The sequence below is a fragment of the Ceratotherium simum genome, chromosome 31, assembly GCF_057802395.1.
Source record: "Ceratotherium simum simum isolate JZ-2026a chromosome 31, ASM5780239v1, whole genome shotgun sequence".
In the NCBI taxonomy this organism is placed as follows: Eukaryota; Metazoa; Chordata; class Mammalia; order Perissodactyla; family Rhinocerotidae; genus Ceratotherium; species Ceratotherium simum.
Window position 1 is genome coordinate 2,856,603 of NC_141930.1, and position 21,233 is coordinate 2,877,835.

Consider the following 21,233-nt stretch of genomic DNA (forward strand, 5'->3'; position numbering starts at 1 on the left):
AAAATAGACTTTAAAACAAAAACTGTAAAAAGAGACAAAGAAGGGCATTACATAATGATCAAGGGAACAATCCAACAAGAGGATATGACACTTGTAAATATCTATGCATCCAATGTAGGAGCACCTAAATATATAAGCAATTATTAACAGACGTAAAAGGAGAAATAGACAGTAACACAATAACAGTAGGGGACTTTAACACTCCACTTACACCAATGGATAGATCATCCAAACAAATATCAATAAGGAAACATTGGCCTTAAATGACACACTAGAACAGATGGACCTAGTAGATATATACAGAGCATTCCATCCAAAAACCGAAGAATACACATTCTTTTCAAATGCACATGGAACATTCTCCAGGATTGATCACCTATTAGGCCACCAAACAAGTCTCCACAAATTTAAGAAGATTGAAATAATACCAAGCATCTTTTCTGACCACAATGGTATGAAACTAGAAATCAAGTATAGGAAGAAAATCAGAAAAGCCACAAATACGTGGAGATTAAACAAAGTGCTACTGAACAACGATTGGTTCAACAAAGAAATCAAAGGAGAAATCAAAAAATACCTGGAGACAAATGAAAATGAAAATACGACATGCCAGAATTTATGGGATACAGCAAAACTGGTTCTAAGAGGGAAGTTTATAGCAATACAAGTCTATCTCAACAAACAAGAAAAATCTCAAATAAACAATCTAACAATGCACCTATAGGAACTGGAAAAAGAAGAACAAACAAAGCCCAAAATCAGTAGAAGAAGGGAAATAATAAAAATCACAGCAGAAATAAATGAAATAGAGACTAAAAAAACAATAGAAAAAATTAATAAAACCAAGAGCTGGTTCTTTGAAAAGATCAACAAAATTGACAAACCTTTAGCTAGACTCACCAAGAAAAAAAGAGAGAAGGCTCAAATAAGTAAAATCGGAAATGAAAGAGGATAAATTACAACAGACACCTCAGAAATACAAAAGATTATAAGACAATACCATGAAAAGCAATATGCCGACAAATTCGACAATCTGGAAGAAATGGATAAATTCTTAGAATCATACAACCTTCCAAAATTGGATCAAGAAGAAATAGAGAATTTGAATAGACCAATCACCAGTAAGGAGATCGAAACAGTAATCAAAAACCTCCCCAAAAATAAAAGTCCTGGACCAGACGGCTTCCCTGGTGAATTCTACCAAACATTCAAAGAAGACTTAATACCTATCCTTCTCAAACTCTTCCAAAAAATTGAGTATGGGGTGAAGCTCCCTAACTCATTCTATGAAGCTGACATTATCCTGATAATGGACCAGACAAGGACAACACCAAACCAGACAAGGACAACACGAAAAAAGAAAGTTACAGGCCAATATCACTGATGAACATTGATGCAAAAATCCTCAACAAAATACTAGCAAATCGCATAGAACAATACAAGATTAAAAAGATTATATGATCAAGTGGGATTTATTCCAGGTATGCAGGGATGGTTCAACATTCTCAAATCAATCAACATAATACACCACATTAATAAAATGAAGAATAAAAATCACATGATCATCTCAATAGATGCAGAGAAAGCATTTGATAATATACAGCATCCATTTACGATAAAAATTCTGAATAAAATGAGTATAGAAGGAAAGTACCTCAACATAATAAAGGCCATATATGACAAACCCACAGCTAATATCATCCTCAATGGTGGAAAACTGAAAGCTATCCCTCTAAGAACAGGAACCAGAAAAAGATGCCCACTCTCACCACTTCTATTTAACATAGTACTGGAAGTCCTAGCCAGAGCAATCAGGCAAGGAAAAGAAATAAAAGGGATCCAAACTGGAATGGAAGAAGTGAAACTCTCACTATTTGCAGATGACATGATTTTATATATAGAAAACGCTAAAGAATCCACCAAAAAACTTTTAGAAGTAATAAACAAATACGGTAAATTTGCAGGATACAAAATCAACATACAAAATTCAGTTGCATATCTATACACTAACAATGAAGTAGCAGAAAGAGAAATTAAGAATACCATCCCATTTACAATTGCAACAAAAATAATAAAATACCTAGGAATAAACTTAACCAAAGAGGTGAAACAGCTGTACACCGAAAACTATAAAACATTGCTGCAAGAAATTGAAGAAGACACAAAGAAATGGAAAGATATTCCGTGCTCTTCGATTGGAAGAATTAACATAGTTAAGATGTCCACACTGCCTAAAGCCATCTATAGATTCAATGCAATGCCTATCAAAGTTCCAACAATATTTTTCACAGAAATAGAACAAAGAATCCTAAAATTTATATGGAACAACGAAAGACCCTGAATAGTTAAAGGAATTCTGAGAAGCTGCAGGTATCACACTCCTTGATTTCAAAATATACTACAAAGCTATAGTAACCAAAACAGCATGGTACTGGCACAAAAACAGACACACAGATCAATGGAATAGAATCAAAAGCCCAGAAATAAACCCACACATCTATGGACAGCTAATCTTTGACAAAGAAGCCAAGAACATACAATGGAGAAAAGAAAGTCTCTTCAACAAATGGTGTTGGGAAAACTGGATAGCTACATGCAAAACAATGAAAGTAGACCCTTACCTTACACCATACACAAAAATTAACTCCAAATGGATTAAAGACTTGAATGTAAGACCAGAAACTATTCATAGTTTCTTCTAGAAGTTTCAACTTCTAGAAGAAAACATAGGCAGTACGCTCTTCGACATCCACCTTAGCAACATATTTTCAAGCACCATGTGTGACTGGGCAAGAGAAACAATAGAAAAAATAAGCAAATGGGACTACATCAAACTAAAAAGCTTCTGCACAGCAAAGGAAACCATCAACAAAACGAAAACACAACCTAACAATTGGGAGAAGATATTTGCAAACCATACTTCTGATAAGGGCTGAATCTCCAAAATATATAAAGAACTCATGCATCTCAACAACAAAAAAACTAACAACTCAATTAAAAAATGGGCAAAAGAACTGAACAGGCATTTCTCCAAAGAAGATATACAGATGGCCAACAGGCACATGAAAAGATGTTCAACATCATTAACTATCAGGGAAATGCAAATCAAAACTACAGTGAGATATCACCTCACACCCGTCAGAATGGCTATAATTAACAAGACAGGAAACAACATGTGTTGGAGAGGACATGGAGAGAAGGGAACTCTCATACACTGCTGGTGGGAGTGCCAACTGGTGCAGCCACTATGGAAAACAGTACGGAGATTCCTCAAAAAATCAAGGATAGAACTACCATATGATCCAGCTATTCCACTGCTGGGTATTTATCCAAACAACTTGAAAACACCAATTTGTAAAGATACATGCACCCCTGTGTTCATTGCAGCGTTATTCACAACAGGCAAGACTTGAAAGCAACCTAAGTGCCCATCAAGGGACGAATGGATAAAGAAGATGTGGTATATATACACAATGGAATACTACTCAGCCATAAGAAACGATGAAATCCAGCCATTTGTGACAACATGGATGGACATTGAGGGTATTATGCAAAGTGAAATAAGTCAGAGGGAGAAGGTCAAGTGCCATATGATCTCACTCATTAAGTAGTAGATAATAACAACAACAAACAAACACATAGAGACAGAGATTAGATTGGTGGTTACCAGAGGGGAAGGGGGGAGGGAGGACAGTGAAAGGGATGATTAGGCACATGTGTGTGGTGATGGGTTGTAATTAGTATTTGGGTGGTGAACATGATGTAATCTATGCAGAAATAGAAGTATAATGATGTACACCTGAAATTTATACAATGTTATAAACCAATGTTACGGCAATAAACCAAAAATTAAAAAAAAGATGGAGTTTCTGGGGCATAACCCAACCAATTTAAAGTGTTTCTAATTAGTTAAAATACACCCAACGGGTGAGTCTCCAGGGATCCTTGGGGCACTCCCCATGGTGGTAAAGCAGGTGTCCCATTGACAGCAGGCCAGAGAAGGGTGCAAAGCCTGACTGCGGGCGTCAATATTGTTATAAGATTTAGTCAAGTCCCACACAGCCTGAGTACTTAGTCCCTGAGCCAGCACAAGGCAAGCCAGGGAGGCAAGAGTCAAAAGCCTGGAGCAGGCTCGGGGCTGGGGCTCCCATTGCTGGGGTTGAGACTTAAGTCCCTGGCAAAAGGTTTTCAAGTTTTCAATTTTACATAAGGTCCAGTTTCTGCTCAGGTCCAGCCTGAACTTAACCTCGACTTGCTGACAACAGAGGAGGTAATGAGAGGAAAAAGAAGGGAAAGAGGTGATCTGACCTTGCCCTCATGGCCTCTTCCCAAGGATTATGAATATAAGGGTCACACAGACAACAGTTCCCCTGCTGGGGCACATAACCCCGGCAGGACAGTATACAGAATAAATTACAGGTCTCCTGTACCCATAACTGACTCAGTAGGCAACTAAAATACTCAACACATTCTTGACAGGAGACCGAACAGGCTTCCAGATTGTCAGCCAAATGACTGACCCAGGGGCCAACCTGGAATCACTCCAGGTGCCCACAAACCAGAGGAGAGCTCCCAGAGGTGAAGCATGGACTCTCCAAAACCAGAAGCCAGAGGAGAGCTTCCAGAGGTGGAGGTGGGATATGGAGCTTTCATTAAGACCATGGGAGGAGGCTGAGACTCCAAATTTGATTAAGTTCTTAAGACTAGTCATTGCAAGAACTCTCTGACTGCAGATTCTAGGGCCTTATCTTATGGTCTGTTTCCAACCTCCCAGGAGCAACCTGTAATGGTTAGTGGTGACACAGATGCCATAAGGTTGTGCCCAGAGTTAGCACCCTAATAGCCTGAATCTAGACCCAGGCCACGTAACTAAATCCTTTAAGGGAAAATAAAATGGGCGGATGCTGGTTTTCACCCAGAGACCACTGATAAGGAGGGCAAGGAAAAAAAGAAGACCTAGGTGTCCAGAAAAGCCAGACTGTGGAAAATGTCAAGCGTCCTCAACAAAAACACACAAACAAACAAACAAAAGACAGGCTCAGCAACTCCAGAGGTGTTTAACTTCATCCAAGGGGATCCTTCCTCCGATCACAGACACAACACAAAGACAGACTCAGTGACCTCAGGGGGCCTCAACCCCCACCTCATCACTCCAGATGAGATTCAATCTCCAGAGGGGATTTGATCCCTACACAGACAGACTCAGTGCACTCCAGATGAGAGTCAATCTCTAGATGGGGTTTGACCCCTGACTAATCACCAGGGATTGCTCCCATTTCACCAGAGCTGAGCATCGACCCTTCTAGAGTGGCCGGGTCATGCAATCCTTCCAAACAGAGGGAGACTTTTGTTTGTCACTCCCCTGAGCCAGGCTGCCTCCGGGGTGGGGACTCAAACCCTGAAGCCAGGCCCCAACAGACAGGGTTTGTAAGACACCTTAAGAAAATAACTCTTATAGCCGTGCTGTGGGATTGGTGCCACTCACCTCCATGGAGAGATCTTCTGAGCAAAGCTCTCAGTGAGGCCGCTGTGTCTCCCGATGGGGCAGCGATGTCAAGCCAGCGGCACAGGCACCACGAAGGGGTTTGTCCCTTCTGGGTCGCCAATGTGATACTGAACCAAGTGGGCTCACCTCCTGGTGAGTAAATAAGACTCTACACTCGTGGAATTTGTCTCACAAAGTAAAGTGTACTTGCAGCAAATACGAGGCCATGAGGAATCATTTCCAAAGTTATGGCATCCCCAAAGGGAAGCAGGAATTTTTATTTTGGTTGGGGAATGAATATTCAAAAGGGAGAGGCGGGTACACTGCAGATTGTGGTAATGAGGTTTAATCTCCTCCTGAAGAGATCTTCACGTTAAAAATAAGGTGAGGTCATGGGTGTACCTCTTGTAGGGAGGCTTGGTTGGCCTCAGGGTCGTGGCTGGTTGTGTCTCCTTAACATAGAAAACAACTTGGAAAAACAGTTAAGTGCTTCCAAACCCCTCCTTGAGTTCCTCGGGGCACTAGTCAGTGACAAGGCCTTCTCTGTACTTCCTGTCCACATTTTTCTGCCTGTGACCCAGGGTACCAGGACAATGGCTGGTCAAGGGCAGGCTCATGGTGCAGACTGTTTCACTCCCTTGCCTTGCTAATCGGCTTCCGTGAGCCTCATGAAAAATAGATACTTTGTTTCTTGAAAGCTGGATGATAAGAAACTGGAGGAAGAATGAGTAGATAAGTGAGGGGATAGTAAGTGAGTTAATCCCTCACCGTAAAGTTGAGAGAGTTGAGAATGAAAGTCTTCCATATTATTCAGAGTTGGGAAGGCAGCTACCAGAAAGAACTAAAACCATCCTTGTTTTTAAATGGCTGTTTCCAGAGAAAAGAACTGGGAATGTGGTTGGGAAAGAGCAGAAAACTCCTCCTTTTCGCTGTAACACTCTGTCTTTTGAAGTTCTTTTCTTCCATCTGAAAGTATTATTTTGATAATGATTAAAAAATGAGTCAAACTAAACCTTTCCGAGTAATCTTGCACTATTTTACTTGGATGCATCTCGTATATTTGTTAATGATTGAAAATGGCCTATATTTAACGAAGGGGGAAAAAAAGGACAACACTGTTTTATTTCAGAGAATCCAAGAACATCCTTTTCAGTGGTATAGGCAGAAAAATCCAGAAATTATAAGTTTTGAAATTCTTCAATTACAAGAAAGAAGATCCAGCTCGAAAGAGTGTTTGGATCTTTCTGGGGAACGTGTTTTGTACTAGGTAACGTAATTGGCGCTGGAATTTTAGTGGCCCCCAAAGGAGTGCTGAAGTACTCTTGCATGAATGTGGGGCTGTCCCTGTGTATTTGGGCTGCCTGTACCCTATTGACCATGATGACCTCTCTCTGCTCAGCAGAGATAGGTACAACCTTCCCATGCAGCGGCTCTAACCTCTACTTTCTCAAGAGGTGTTTTGGCAACTCGATCTGTTTCCTGAGACTCTGGACAAGTTTATATCTGGGGCCAGGAGTAACCGCCAGCCAAGCCCTGCTTCTGGCCGAGTATAGCATCCAGCCTTTTTATCCCAGCTGCTCTGCTCCAGATCTGCCAAAGAAATGTCTGGCACTGGCCATATTGTGGATTGTGGGAATTCTGAATTCTCGCGGCGTGAGAGAGATAACTTGGCTTCAGACAGCCAGCACCATGCTGAAAACGGCCATCCTGGGCCTTATTTCCCTAAGTGGAGTGGTGTTGCTAGTCAGAGGGAGGAAGGAGAATGTAGAAATGTTTCAGAACGCTTTTGATGCTGAATTTCCAGAAGCCTCCCAGTATATAGAAGCTGTCTTCCAAGGATATTTTGCATATTCAGGCGGGGGATGCATTATACAGAGAGCAGGTAATTACAACCCATTGAGCAAAAAATCTCAATCCATGACCTATTGCATGCAATATGAAACGTACATCTTTTGTTGTATTTTGAGTTGTATTTTAAAGAAATGATTCAACGTTTTGTTTTCTTCTTTGTGCTTTCTAAATCAGGTCAAAATATGCCAGACTTGCACTTATCACCTACTCTTAATTTTTTCCCTCCATTTATTCAAATGAATAATTTTATTCTTTAGTAACTATTTTATAATTATTTTATTGAACAACTTCTCTTTTTCAGCTTTCCCTTCTGAGACCACAGATATGGGACCTCCTGTTAATCTAGTTTCCTTTTGTTAATGGATGAATTCTGGGGTTGTGGAAATATTTCCCTCCCATGAAACTGAATCCAGGAATGATCCAATGCTAGACTGTGTTTGTGTTGTGCATGGGTATAACACACTTGGCTCTCAAGTATTTTTCTTCTTTTTGTGGGGAAGATCAGCCCTGAGCCACCATCCATGCCAATCCTCCTCTTTTTGCTGAGGAAGACTGGCCCTGGGCTAACATCTGTGCCCATCTTCTTCCACTTTGTGTGGGACGCTGCCACAGCATGGCCTGACAAGCGGTGCCTTGGTGCGGGATCCAAACCCGGGCCGCCAGCAGCGGAGTGTGCACACTTAACTGCTACGCCACGGTGTACTCTCAAATACTTGAGAGTAAAAATACTCTCAAGTATTTTTAAAGAGAAGAGGATCATCGATATCCTAGGTTGCTCTGAGGCTGGATTTAATGCTATTCCCTTCATTGTCAGGACAAACGTTTTCTCTCTTCATTTTCAAAGTCAGTCTGTTCCCTTGAACTCTACCCGTATCTTTTCTCTCTCACCTCCTTGGGAATTTTTCACATTCATTTATTTCATTTTTCTCAATTTCAACCTTTTTTACCAGTTCTTTTCCTTGACATAGAAACATGAAATAGACTCTAGGCTTTAACAATTTTTTCCCTTAATCTTAGGACCCTTTTCGTCACTGATGTGTTCATCACTCATTAAACCATTCAATCAGCAAATATCTTTTTAAACACTGACTATTTTTAAAACCGCATATTGGTGCCTTAAGATGAGTAAGACGGGGCCCACCCCGCGGTGTAGCGGTTAGGTGCACGTGCTCTGCTGCTGGCGGCCTGGGTTTGGATCCTGGGTGCACACCAATGCACCGCTTGTCAGGCCATGCTGAGGCGGCGTCCCATATAAAAATGGAGGAAGATGGGCACGGGTGTTAGCCCAGGGCCAGGCTTCCTGAGCAAAAAAAAAAAAAAAAAAAAGGGGAGGATTGGCATGGATGTTAGCTCCGGGCTGATCTTCCTCACACAAAAAAGGTGAGTAAGATGTATTCTTTACCCTGAAGAGGCTTACAGTCTAGTGTAAAAGACAATACCTAGATTTTGTCGGGCCGTCTCCCACTTATCAGCTTTGGCAAGTATCTTTACTTCTCTGGACTTACTTTTCTTTTTCTCTTTCATCTGAAAAATGGGCATTATGGCTTAAAATGACTATAATTCTGTGCCTTATAGACAAAGAACGGCATGATAGTATTTAATAAGTGGCTGTAAGGGAACAATATAATCATTCTGGAAATTCAGTAGAAGGTAACATCAACTTTTGCTGTGTCATCAAGTGGAAAAGGTGGCAGTTTTAATTGAATCCCCAAAATTCCAAAAATAGAAAAATATGAGTGAAGCTATGGAGACCTGAAGTGTGCAGGTGCGTATAAGACCCAGCATGCAATCCTGGGTGACTGCAAAATGGTTTCCATTTGATGGGCTTGATAATAGACGTGACTACTAAGGCAAGTACGTGGAGAGAGGTAGAACAAAATGGCCTAGGACTAGAGACTGGTGGCTGGAGAATGCCACCTTTTAGGTGACAAGGTGGAGAAAGAAGACCCAATTAGGAAACCAGTGGAAGGGCCGGCCCATATTGGTTAAGTCGTGCTCCGCTTGGGCAGCCTAGGGTTTGCCGGTTGGGATCCTGGGCATGGACCTACTCACCTCTCATCAAGCCATGCTGAGGCGGCGTCCCACATGGAGGAACTACAACTCTACGACTATGATACACAACCATGTACTGGGGCTTTGGGGAGAAAAAAGAAAAAGAGGAAGATTGGCAAGAGATGTTAGCACAGGGCCAATCTTCCTCAAAAAGGAGAAGCCAGTGGACGTTTAGAGAATTATTTTTAAAAAATCACCATATGTTCCAAAAAGAGGTTGTAATCAACCTGGTGAAATGCTTCAGAAGTTGGGGAGTGTGAAGGCCGGTCAGAAACCGTCTCATTGACTAAGAGGTTATTGGGAACTTTTCAGTCTGAGAGGAAAGTCAGTTTGCACTGAGTTAAAAAGTAGGGTCTAGAGAAAAGAAAGCTATGAGAGGAGATTACTCTTTTATGAAGTTTGCGATTAAGTGGGTCACTGCAATTTGGGAGGTTAGCACAATTAACAAAGCTTTCTGTTTCTCTCTCTCTCACTTTGCCTCTCTCTCTTTCAAGGATAGAAGAGGTATTTCTGGTTTCTATTTGAGCCAATTTCATTTGTTTCATTGCTAAAGATGTTTCATTGCTAGATAATTTTTCTCTGCTGAAAACAGATTTCTGAAATTTACTAACCTACAAACAATTGTAGAATTCTTCACAAGCAGCTGGCAGTAAACAACAGCTGGGGGAATTTCAGTGTATGCTGGGAATATTAATTTACTTAATACTTTTTAAGTATGGCTGAGTTCTAAGTAACACTTATATCTGTAAAATGGTAATTTGTAGGCAGCTGACTGTGTGTGTTGTAGGAACATCCATCTTCTGAGTTCAAGACCAAGGCTATTCATTACCTGTCTGGCCATTATAACCTTAAATTATGTTATGTTATGTTACATTATATTCCTTACCTCCCTCTATAAATCTAATACATAATGAGAAAAAGTAAAAGGCCCAGAGGAAAGTATAGTTAATCCTAAAAGTTGCCTTTTTCCTTGTTTAAAAGCTTTAACTAATAATCATAGTCATTAATAACTTATTAAGTGCTAGGCATTTGATTGAAATTTTATTGTGTCTATGTTTTTCATTTACCCCAATACATGGGTAAGGAAATTGAAACTTTGGCAGTCAATAAATTCTCCAGAAGCCCACAACTAGTAAGTGGTGCAGGCAGTGTTTAAATGAGAGTTTTTAAAATTCTTTGCTCTTCAAGTGCTTAAACAGCTCATATTAGTGTATGCCATGGACATTACATTCAACCCCGGGGCAGAGGCAGATGGAAGAAATTTGACATGTGTAAAAGGACAGATATTTATTAGTCAAAGGAATTTGGCTTTAAGTAACAGAAACCCACACACATTAGCTAAAACAATAGAAGGGGAACTTACTGGAAGAATAATGCTGTAATTCAAGGAGGACCTGAGTAACCAATCTTCAAGAACAATGGGAATTAAGGAAGCTCTGCGACTTACAAACTTAGACTTCTCGGCTGCCTTTCTTTTTAGCCAACGTTGCGTTGCCTTTTTCCTGATCCTCTCAGTTTTGTCGACATTTGGTTCAAATTCTTGAGAGAAATCTTTTATACTGGCCCTGATTGGCTTCCAGGGAGTCAGAGATCTTTACATGATTCTATTACCAGTGGCCAGCACACAGGGTCACATGGTGTACACATAGCTATGATGTTCAATTCTTTATGTCAGGGATAATTCTCAGAGAAGGGCAAAATTGGGGAAAATGGTGTGACAAATGGGACAATATTTGAGAATAAGACTATCCTGGAAAGTGCATTATATATGCTGCTAAGTCATGAGCTCCTTTTTTGCACTTAATATTGGCATTAAGGGAAGGAAAAGAGCCTATAGGGAGAGAGAATTTATGACTGACTCTTTTACTCTTTCCATATATGCTGTGGGAATGTATAACAGGACAATTTTGCTGGCCAGGGAAAGTTTCCTCCCCTGTTTTCCCAGAAGTTATGATTTTGCTGAGAGCAGAAGGATGAGTGAAGTTCAACTAGGCCAGGAGGAAAGGAAAGAATATTCCACGTGAGAGAATGGGCCCTACGGCAACAGGGGGCATGAGCTTTTTGAGGAACTGAGAAAAAGGTCAGAGTGCCTATAATACAGACAGCAAAGGGGACCATAAAGTTGTCACATAATACGTTTTCTCCGTAATTCATCTCATACGGACGCTTACCACAGTCACTGTTGTAACTTTTATTTATGTGGGTATTTGATTAACATGTCGCTCCTCTTCTTGAGGTGAGCGTCATGTTTGTTTCTGCTCGCCATGGTATCCCCACTACCCAACTCAGTCAGCGCCTTTCTTCATTTAGCACCAAGCTCAGAGAGGAGGTGGGGTGTCGCAGTTCACCAATGCAGATGATCATGCGCGCGCGTGTGTGTGCGTGTGTGTGTGTGTGTGTGTGTGGTGGCTGCAGTGGATAGGAAGAATCCAGCCCAATACTTGATACATGGAGCTATTTTAAAGATAAACTTAGGAAATAATTTTTACCAATTGTGGTTTTGCTCTTTTCTGTCTTATAGGGGAGGTGAAGAAACCCAGAGAGACAATTCCAAGATTCATCTTTACTGCACTAGCTTTGGTGACTGTCCTTTGTTTACTGGTTAACATTTCCTACCTGACTGTTCTGACACCCAGGGAAATCCTCTCTTCAGGTTTGTACACAAATGACTAAGGTAATAAATAATAATAACGACCGTTCTGCTCCTTTTAGCATACGTAAGTATTACTTTACCAGTCAAGACTGCTGTCTGCTTTTCATTAATTTGTATGTAGAGTCAACTTATAATTTTTGAAAATAACAGAGGGGTCAAAGTGCATGATTGGGCTTAGAAAAGAGTTTCTGATAATATGGAAAAGTATATGTAATGCTGATGTATGGTGCAGACTGGGTTCAAAATATTAGTATTCCTTTCATGATCTGTTCTCACCAGAGTGACACTAGGTAATCAGTGCTTATATCTACTACAATTTTCACAGCGTTGATTTTCCAAATATTCTTCTGGGTGACATAGTGATAAACATGAAATGTAGGATATTAGCAGTTAGAAGAGTAGATGCTAATGGTCAGTTGATGCATATAATTAATATTATTATTATGTAATATAATGTTGTTTACCATAAATAACTTTAAAATTTACGGGAGCAAAGAGCTCTGGGCATATTGGAAATCTGACTAAAAGATAAGTATTTTAGGGCCCTAATGATAGAATAAAGAATGAAAGAATAAGAAAATCTTAAAGAAATAAACATACATTAAAAAATGAGTAACAGATTCAAGGAATAAAAAGAAATTTGGAAAGAAATAAGGAACAGGGTATGTGGAAGTCCAGCAATTTCCTCAAACCGGCATTAAACCTTGAGTCATCACCTCACTGGGTAAACCTGTCAGCCGGTACCGTTAGGACTAATCTCTTTTGTGTAGTTATGACTGTTTTGGTGAATCTTCGAGGCATTGGAGGTATAAAGGTAGGAGGGTCCTTACACATTTTGTCTCAATTCTCGTGTTACTGCCATGCAGGAAGGTACCACACACGTGGTATCAGAGTTTACTCTTGATGCTCTGGCTCTCTTAGGGACCTGTAAATAGATATCACCAAGATTCTGAGTATTTGTGGGAACAAACCAAATTGGATAAGAACAAGCAGTGATTTATTAACTACTTTGACCATGTAGAGAATAAATTTACAAAGTTAATTATGAGTGTGGTCAGATCTCTTGGTCAGAAGGCCTGGCCGTTGTGGTTCGTTGAAGCTGGCATCTGTCATGATTGCCAGTGCTCTGGCCATACTGGTTGTTAAAAAATTACTAATATCTCCTCTGCTGTGTCATAATAGTTGCCACAATTTTGTGGGTGGCATAGTAGTTTTGACACATGTGGAAGACTCATGAAGTGTTTTGACTATAATCCCTTCTAATTCGGTTTACAGTGCTTTCCCTTTTAGGCAGATAATCCTTAGACCTTGTTTAAATTCTGAAATAGTGTTTTTGAATTCAAATATCTACCTTTTATTGTATTAGGAATTTAAATTAAGAAAATAATCAGAGCTACACATGGAAAATGTATGTATAGGGACAACCATCACAGTGTTACATATGAGAGCAAAATATTAAAGATGACCAAAATATCCAATAAGTCTGAAATAAATAATGTATGGAAATCCATATAATAGAGCATTCTGAGCTTTTCCAAAGATCATATTGTTGATGAATGCTTAAAGTAAAAGGATGATGTTTATAACGTAATAATGAGGGAAAAGGCAGGATCTACATTATATGAAACAGAAAGTAAATAGTTAATAATGGACATCTGCCAGAATGATACTGTGAGGGACTGTTGCTTTATTCTTTACTGAATTTTCCAAATTTTCTTTAATGAACTGCACAGTTTATATAATAGGAGAAAAAAGTTATAAGCAAAAGAAATAGATTATTAAATCAGGGAAGTTTGAGGATTAAGGAGTGAATGTTTTCAGTCAATTGGGTGTATTTAAAAGACGTGAAAAGTTTCCAAAGGAATATAGAGTATCTGGGATGCAGCGTAAATTGTGCTACATTTTTTTTGGTGAACAATGAAAAAACTTATACCACGCTGTGATACATATTAGAGTCTACGGTTTACAGAGAAAATGTACCAATGATATTAGTCTTGTAATGTTTTTGTTTGTGTCAGTGTCATCTCTCTGACTTGTTTCCTCGCTGATTGTTCTCTTAGTAGAAAAAAATAGCCTTCATTTAGAATCAGCTCTACAACTGAGTGGAGAGCGTTGTCCCTCTAGAATGAGATGTGTGGAGATGTCATAAGGAGGAGCCCTGGTTCCCGGCTTTTTCAGCCTGAGGAAGCCTGGATAACACACTGCTGACAGCCGTGCTCACATTGGATGTTCTTGAGGGTTCCATGTTATATGTAAAACTAGGGAATATTGGCATAGGAAAAGATAATCTAAAACAGTAGATAAGTTGCATGGGATCAGAGGCTAAGAAGGTTTCCCTGACCAGAAGCAGCCTGCAGGCAGCTGGCCCACCAGGTGTGGTTAAGAATTTTGAGAAGAAAGTGAAAATGTTAGAATCACTTTCTGGTAAATTGGTTCCATTATTTTTGGAGGGCAACTTAATAATACATCACCAAATATATACCTTTGACTCAGAAGTCCCACTTCTAAGATTTTACTCTAGGAGGAGAACCACAGCTCCCAAGTCTTGAAGGCACAAGCCTGCTCATTTAAGCACATTTTATATTAGCAAAAATTTGAAAACAACCTAAAATCTACCAATATAAAATTGGTAAATAATTTAATTTACTGTGATATAATGGAATGCTGAGAATTCATGAAAATAATTAGATGGATGCATATGTACTAAAATGATCAAGATGTGTTGGAAGGGGAAAAAGGAAGCCTAAGCACACACACACACAAACACACACCTGTACACAAATGCATACCCCTCACAGATGCTTATATATGCATAGAAAATTTCTGGAAGAATATTCAAAAAGATGTTAACAGTAGTTACATCTGGCGTGCGTGAATGAGGGATTGATGAGGAGAGGGAAATTTACTTTTTACTTCATGTGTTTCAGTGCTGTTAATTTTGCTTTTTACCAAAAGCATATATAATATAATTTTTAGAAGAAAAGAAATGACATACGGAAAGGAATAAATAAGAAATCACTTGTGGGATAGAGATAAAGATTATATAGCACAGCCAACTAGAATCTCCTCTAATTATAACCAACCACGTTTGCAGAATGCATGACGGGAAGCCAGAGAATGAGAGGGATTTCTGAAATGCATCTCAAAATGCAAAATGTGTGGCGGCAGGGGTATCTAGGAGGGACAGCCAACACTACCTTACTTGAGATGAACAATAAGTGAGACAGGAGATATTTTCAAACAAGACCAAAATGTTGTAGAATATCACTCAAGGGAGAAGTGAAAATAGCACTTTAGGTTATTTAAAATGGATTCAGGGGCCGGCCCCGTGGCTTGGTGGTTGAGTGAGCGCGCTCCACTGCTGGCGACCCGGGTTCGGATCCCGGGCTCGCACCGACGCGCTGCTTCTCCGGCCATGCTGAGGCCGCGTCCCACATACAGCAACTAGAAGGATGTGCAGCTATGACACACAACTATCTACTGGGGCTTTGGGGGGAAAAAATAAAAATAAATAAAATCTTTAAAATGGATTCAAAAAGAAAAATCCTGGGGCCAGCCTGGTGGCGCAAGCGGTTAAGTGCGCATGCTCCGCTGCGGTGGCCTGGGCGGATTGGGATCCTGGGCGCGCACCGACGCACCGCTTGGCAAGCCATGCTGTGGAGGCGTCCCATATAAAGTAGAGGAAGATGGGCACGGATGTTAGCCCAGGGTCAGTCTTCCTCAGGGAAAAGAGGAGGATTGGCAGATGTTAGCTCAGGGCTGATCTTCCTCACAAAAAAAAAAAAAAAAGGAAAAAGAAAAATCTTTAAGAACAAGAACGATTGATGGTATTTTCATTTTGTTGTAGGAAAAAGTTTTGCTATTTGTTATAAGCCAGTATGTTGACATCCTGGAGGCTCCCCTGGAAACCAACCTTGACACCAGCATGACCCCAGAGGACGCCTACCCCCCGGGATGCTAGATCTTGCTGTGCTCTTTTCATTGAAAAACTGAGAACTTACTTCTCTGTGTCTGAACGATCTGCCCTAGCTTATAGCTGCATAATATGAATTGGACTCAGACTCTCATAAGCAATGGATGCTTTTCTTCATTGGTGCCTTTTCTATCTACTGACATGTTGAATTAGTGTTCAGGAGGTCTCTGCACCTTTAAGTAAAAAAATCAGAATATTCTCCAAAGATTGGCCAATAGCAGGGTTTCCCAATCTCAGCACTAGACATTTTGGACCTTATAATTCTTTGTGGTGGGGGCATGTCCTGTGCACTGTAGGATGTTTAGCAGCATCCTTGGCCTCTACCCACTAGATGCCAATAGCAACCTCCTACTTCCCCAGTTGTGACAAACAAAAATGTCTCCAGATATTGGCAAATGACCCCTCAGGAGCAAAATCACCTCCAGTTGAGAACCACGGGTCTATAGTTCAGACAGGGGCCCAAATGTCGTAAGTATTTTAATCTGCATATCTTATTTTCTCTGTCTACATGGTTCATTTTTATTTCTGTCGAGTATTTCAAATTGCCCCATGATATGGGGCCTTTGTAAGTCTCAGTCCCAGGTCAGCAGTGTCGCACTGGGCTTTTTTGTCTCTGACTCTGACTATCAGCAGTCTGTAAACTAGCTTTAGAAAACAAGCACGCGTTCAATCATCCACTCAGCAGAATCCATTCATTTCACAAGCATTATTGAAAACTTACTGTGTCTGTCACTGAGTGAAGCACTGGTTTTACAGAAAAGAAATGAATGAGCCTTGCCCTTAAGAAGGGAAGTTCTGGGGCCGGCCCAGTGGCATGGCCGTTAAGTTAGCACGTTCCACTTTGGTAGCCTAGGGTTCGCCAGTTCGGATCCTGGGTGCGGACCTACTCACCGCTCATCAAGCCATGCTGTGGCAGCATCCCACCTAGAAGAGCTACAACTCTACAAGTGTGATACACAACTGTGTACTGGGGCTTTGGTAGAAAAAAGAGAAGGAGGAAGATTGGCAACAGAAGTTAGGGCAGGGCCAATCTTCCTCAAAAAGAAAAAAGCACTTGAGCTTTAAAAAAAAAAAAAAAGAAAGGAAGTTCCTTGGGGTCTATTGGGGAAGACACATAAGACGATAACCATTTATGATACAGTGTGATAGGGTTAAAATGCACACCTGCAAATGGTGTTATATAAGTACAAAATAAGGAAATAGTGACACTAAACAAAATTCAATTTTCTTAATCACTTTAAATTGCCTGCTTTGGTTTTGAAATAATTTTTAGAGGTTTACCCTTAGTTTCTCTTTTTAATACATTTCCTTTCTGTGTGTTTGTTTTTTTGCAGATGCTGTGGTTATCACGTGGTCTGACAGAGTTGTCCCCTCGTTGACATGGGTTATCCCTTTTGCTATTTCTGCCTCATTATTTAGCAACGTTCTGGTGAATATATTTCAGTCATCAAGAATGACATATATTGTGGGCCGAGAGGGCCAGCTGCCTTTGTTATTTAATATGCTCAATATTCACTCCTCTCCATTTATATCTGTGCTACTACTTATCGCTATGGCGTCTGTTGTGGTTGTCTCGACAAACCTAATTGATTTGATAAACTATCTTTATTTTGCAATTTCTATTTGGTCTGTGTTATCAATGGTAGGACTACTGAAACTGAGATACCGGGAGCCCAATCTACCCAGACCTTATAAGGTAAAAAGCGAGTTTTCTAATTTTTTCTGTGTGAAATAAAAGATCCTGGGTGTAGCCGTATTTGAAGATTATATTCAGAACATCTATAAGTAGATCTTTTTACTACTAACAAATTATGAAACATGTAAAGATAATCTGGTCTTAGTTTTCATTTTATTGGGTAGACTTCACTCAGTATAAAATCTCTTAGGTTCCATTAGGTGTATTAGAGAGAAGGGTTGTCCTCTGGGTGGTTGGGCAGATCATTACAAGTCTTTTGACCAGAGATTACTTTACTTATGTAGCTCCTCATGCACACCAGCATCTTCCGCAGTCAGGATCAGATTTAGCAGGTGGGAAACAGAAGACACAAGTACTGCCATGGGGTCACAGTGATAATATCTCTCGTTCTGGAACATCAACTTAATTTGATCACTGACAAATTTCATCTTTTCAGCAGTACTTACTTTTAAACTTACTTTCGGTCTGGATGAGGAAGAGTTTTACAGGACAGCCCTTTAATCGTAGAAAAGGAAGTAGCGAAAACTTGGCAGCATAAGGGTACTATTGGAGAAAGGGTGGTCCTGCTGCTCTGATCATCAGAATAGTAAAATAGTCTTGGTTGGATAGGCATCACGTTAAGAGCTTTGCTTGGATTATCACATCCTCTTGGTAATACAAAAGGCAAATACTAATTCTGTCCTCATTTTACAGATGAGGAAACAGGTTTAGAAAAGTTAAGTCACTTGCCCAAGCTCACACAGCATGGAGTAGAGCCAAGATTCAAGTCTCTTTGGAGTGTTTGCCTCTCAGGACGTACAAAATATAAGAAAGAACACTGGGAGAAAGAAAGCAATGCTCTAATCATCAACTTCGGTTGACTTACAACCACCCTTCCATTTCAGTCCTCCCTTCTTCCATCCAGCCATCCCCCAACTGTTGTGTATTTGGGTATCAGTCAGTGAGAAGCAACTATATTTTAAGTACCTTGCTAGGTGTTGTGGGTACACAAAGGAATAAGGCTTAGCTCTTGCCTTTAGGCAGGGCATAATGTATCTGGTGAACCAACAGCCATCGTAAGATCCTTGCCACAAGGCGGCCTCCAGAGGATGCTCAGGGAACACATAGGGGAGGGGGAATCATCTTGTTATTTGACCTCTGAATCTCAGTTTCTTCAGATCTAAAATGGGAATAAATAATGTCTACCTCCTAGGAATGTGGGATGTATTAAATGAGCTAAGGCATGCAAATAATCCAGAGATTGACATTGATAGTTATTATTGTTTATATTGTTGTTTGAGATACCTCGACAATCAAAAAGGAAGGCAAGGGTGGGGCCGGCCCGGTGGCGCAGCGGTTAAGTGCGTGTGCTCCGCTGCGGCGGCCCGGGTTTCGCAGGTTTGGATCCTGGGCGCGCACCAACACACCGCTTGTTAGGCCATGCTGTGGCGGTGTCGCATATAAAGTAGAGGAAGATGGGCATGGATGTTAGCCCAGGGCCAGTCTTCCTCAAGAAAAAAGGGGAGGATTAGCATCGGATGTTAGCTCAAGGCTAGTCCTCCTCGCAAAAAAAAAAAAAAAAAAAAAGATAGGCAAGGGCAACCATAAGTGTAAGTTGTTGAATTTGTCTTGAATGCCCCATAAGTGCTCTTTTCTGCTATCTCAATTATTTGATAACTGATGCTGAGCTGTGAGATGATGTTATCTTTCTTGGGGTTGTTTTACAAGTTAAGAGGTGATTCTTAATGATTTAAACCCCAAAGGAATGACCCTCTAATTAAGAGTTTCATAAATGTGACCAGGTATATTTTACTTTCCAGGTATACATTGGTATCTATCTCTTAAAGACATTTCTAAAGTGACCACCTACTGAATTTTCTCCCTAGGTTGGGTAGTGTTTGGTGCAAGATGTTTACAATCCTAATACAAAACAGGTACCAAGGATAGGGCTTCAAGGGTTTTGGCAAGAACAAAAACAAAAAAACCCACCCAAAATAGGGAGAATTGTTTTGGTCAAAGTTTTTGTTTTGATTTGTTTTGTTTTTAATATACTAAGCCTATAAAGTCATAATATTTACCTGTCAGTATCTGCCTGAGTAACAGAGGGTCTGAGGATTCTCTGTGTTTTTGACATGAATTTCTTACTGCCTTGAGATATTTTCCTGGGAAAATTGTTGTGACTTCCTTTGAACCTTAGGAACTCCCTCTTAACAAATTCATGCCACCTAGACCAGAGATGGTTATCTAACTAGTAAATGGTCATGATTATTTCCACTTATGAACAGTCAAATGCTAGATGTTCATTCCCTTCAAAGAATACTCTGACAATGAGAGTCTTTGACATCCTAACGCCTAAGCTAGGTTTATCTAAACTCACAGATAATTGAGCCCATTTTCTATCATTAACTTATAGCTGATTTTTTGTTTATATAAATATGCAGGCACCTTATAAAGGTTTTCATATCTAATTTTTTTTTGAATTTTGCTCTTTTCAGGTGTTTTTGCCATTTCCATTGGCAACAATGGCCATGAACCTGTGTATGGTTTTGATACCTTTGGTGAAGTCTCCACATATGCATTACGTTTATGTCTATCTCTTTATTCTCAGTGGACTTCTGTTTTGTATATCTTTAATATATTTTCAATGGAGGTTGGTTTGGTTTGAGAAGATGACGTGCTATTTACAATTGCTATTTAATATTTGTACCCCGATGTGTCTGATGAACAGATGTTGAAGTAGAAGCTGTTAAAAAAATAGCCTTCTGAAAACACAAATTCCAAATAAAGATTAAGCACACGATGGAACATTAATGATGAAATGTTTGTGGCAACTTTCTTTCTTGAATGAGATAATGTATAAAAAAGTGCCCAGGACAATACCTAACTTTAAAAATCACACAGAAATTGTTATGTGTAACCGAAGCTCTGTTTTTTTTGGCAAAAAGCTTGAGTCTTGGTTTGCATTGCTGGATATATCAATGATGTCTCTCCCACTCTTCTAGGTTTTTGTGCACCTCGCCCCTTCTCCACTGAATTTATAGTGATCTTGTAATAAAAGTGAACAATTAAAAATAAAAAAGCAGGGGGCTGGCCCCGTGGCTTAGTGATTAAATGCGCGTGCTCCACTGCTGGCGGTCCGGGTTCGGATCCCGGGTGTGCACCGATGCACCGCTCGTCCAGCCATGCTGAGGCGGCGTCCCACATACGGCAACTAGAAGGATGTGCAACTATGACATACAACTATCTACTGGGGCTTTGGGGAAAAAAAGAGGAGGATTGGCAATAGATGTTAGCTCAGAGCCAGTCTTCCTCAGCAAAAAGAGGAGGATTGGCACGGACTCAGGGCTGATCTTCCTCACAAAAAAAAAAAAGAAAAGAAAAAATTAAAAAGCATTCTCTTCATCTTTCCTGAGTCCTTCTTTTGGTACTGATTTGAAGATAAAAGAATAACCCCATTTGTCTTGTTACCTTTTCCCTACTAGTAGTATTTTTTCAACCTAAAAGCCATTTTAGAAACATGAGTTTTTAGGTTATTTTCCTTTAT

At 40.1% G+C, this 21,233-nt stretch overlaps 1 protein-coding gene across 1 annotated transcript; it reads left to right on the top strand.

Moving 5' to 3' along the window:
• Positions 1–454: 454 nt before the first annotated feature.
• SLC7A13 (solute carrier family 7 member 13) lies at positions 455–20,429 on the top strand. The gene is given in 6 exon segments (XM_087420357.1): positions 455–471; positions 6,694–7,367; positions 11,910–12,041; positions 17,349–17,710; positions 20,185–20,392; positions 20,395–20,429. Coding segments are annotated over 6 exon segments (1,428 nt in total).
• The last annotated feature ends 804 nt before the right edge of the window (positions 20,430–21,233 follow it).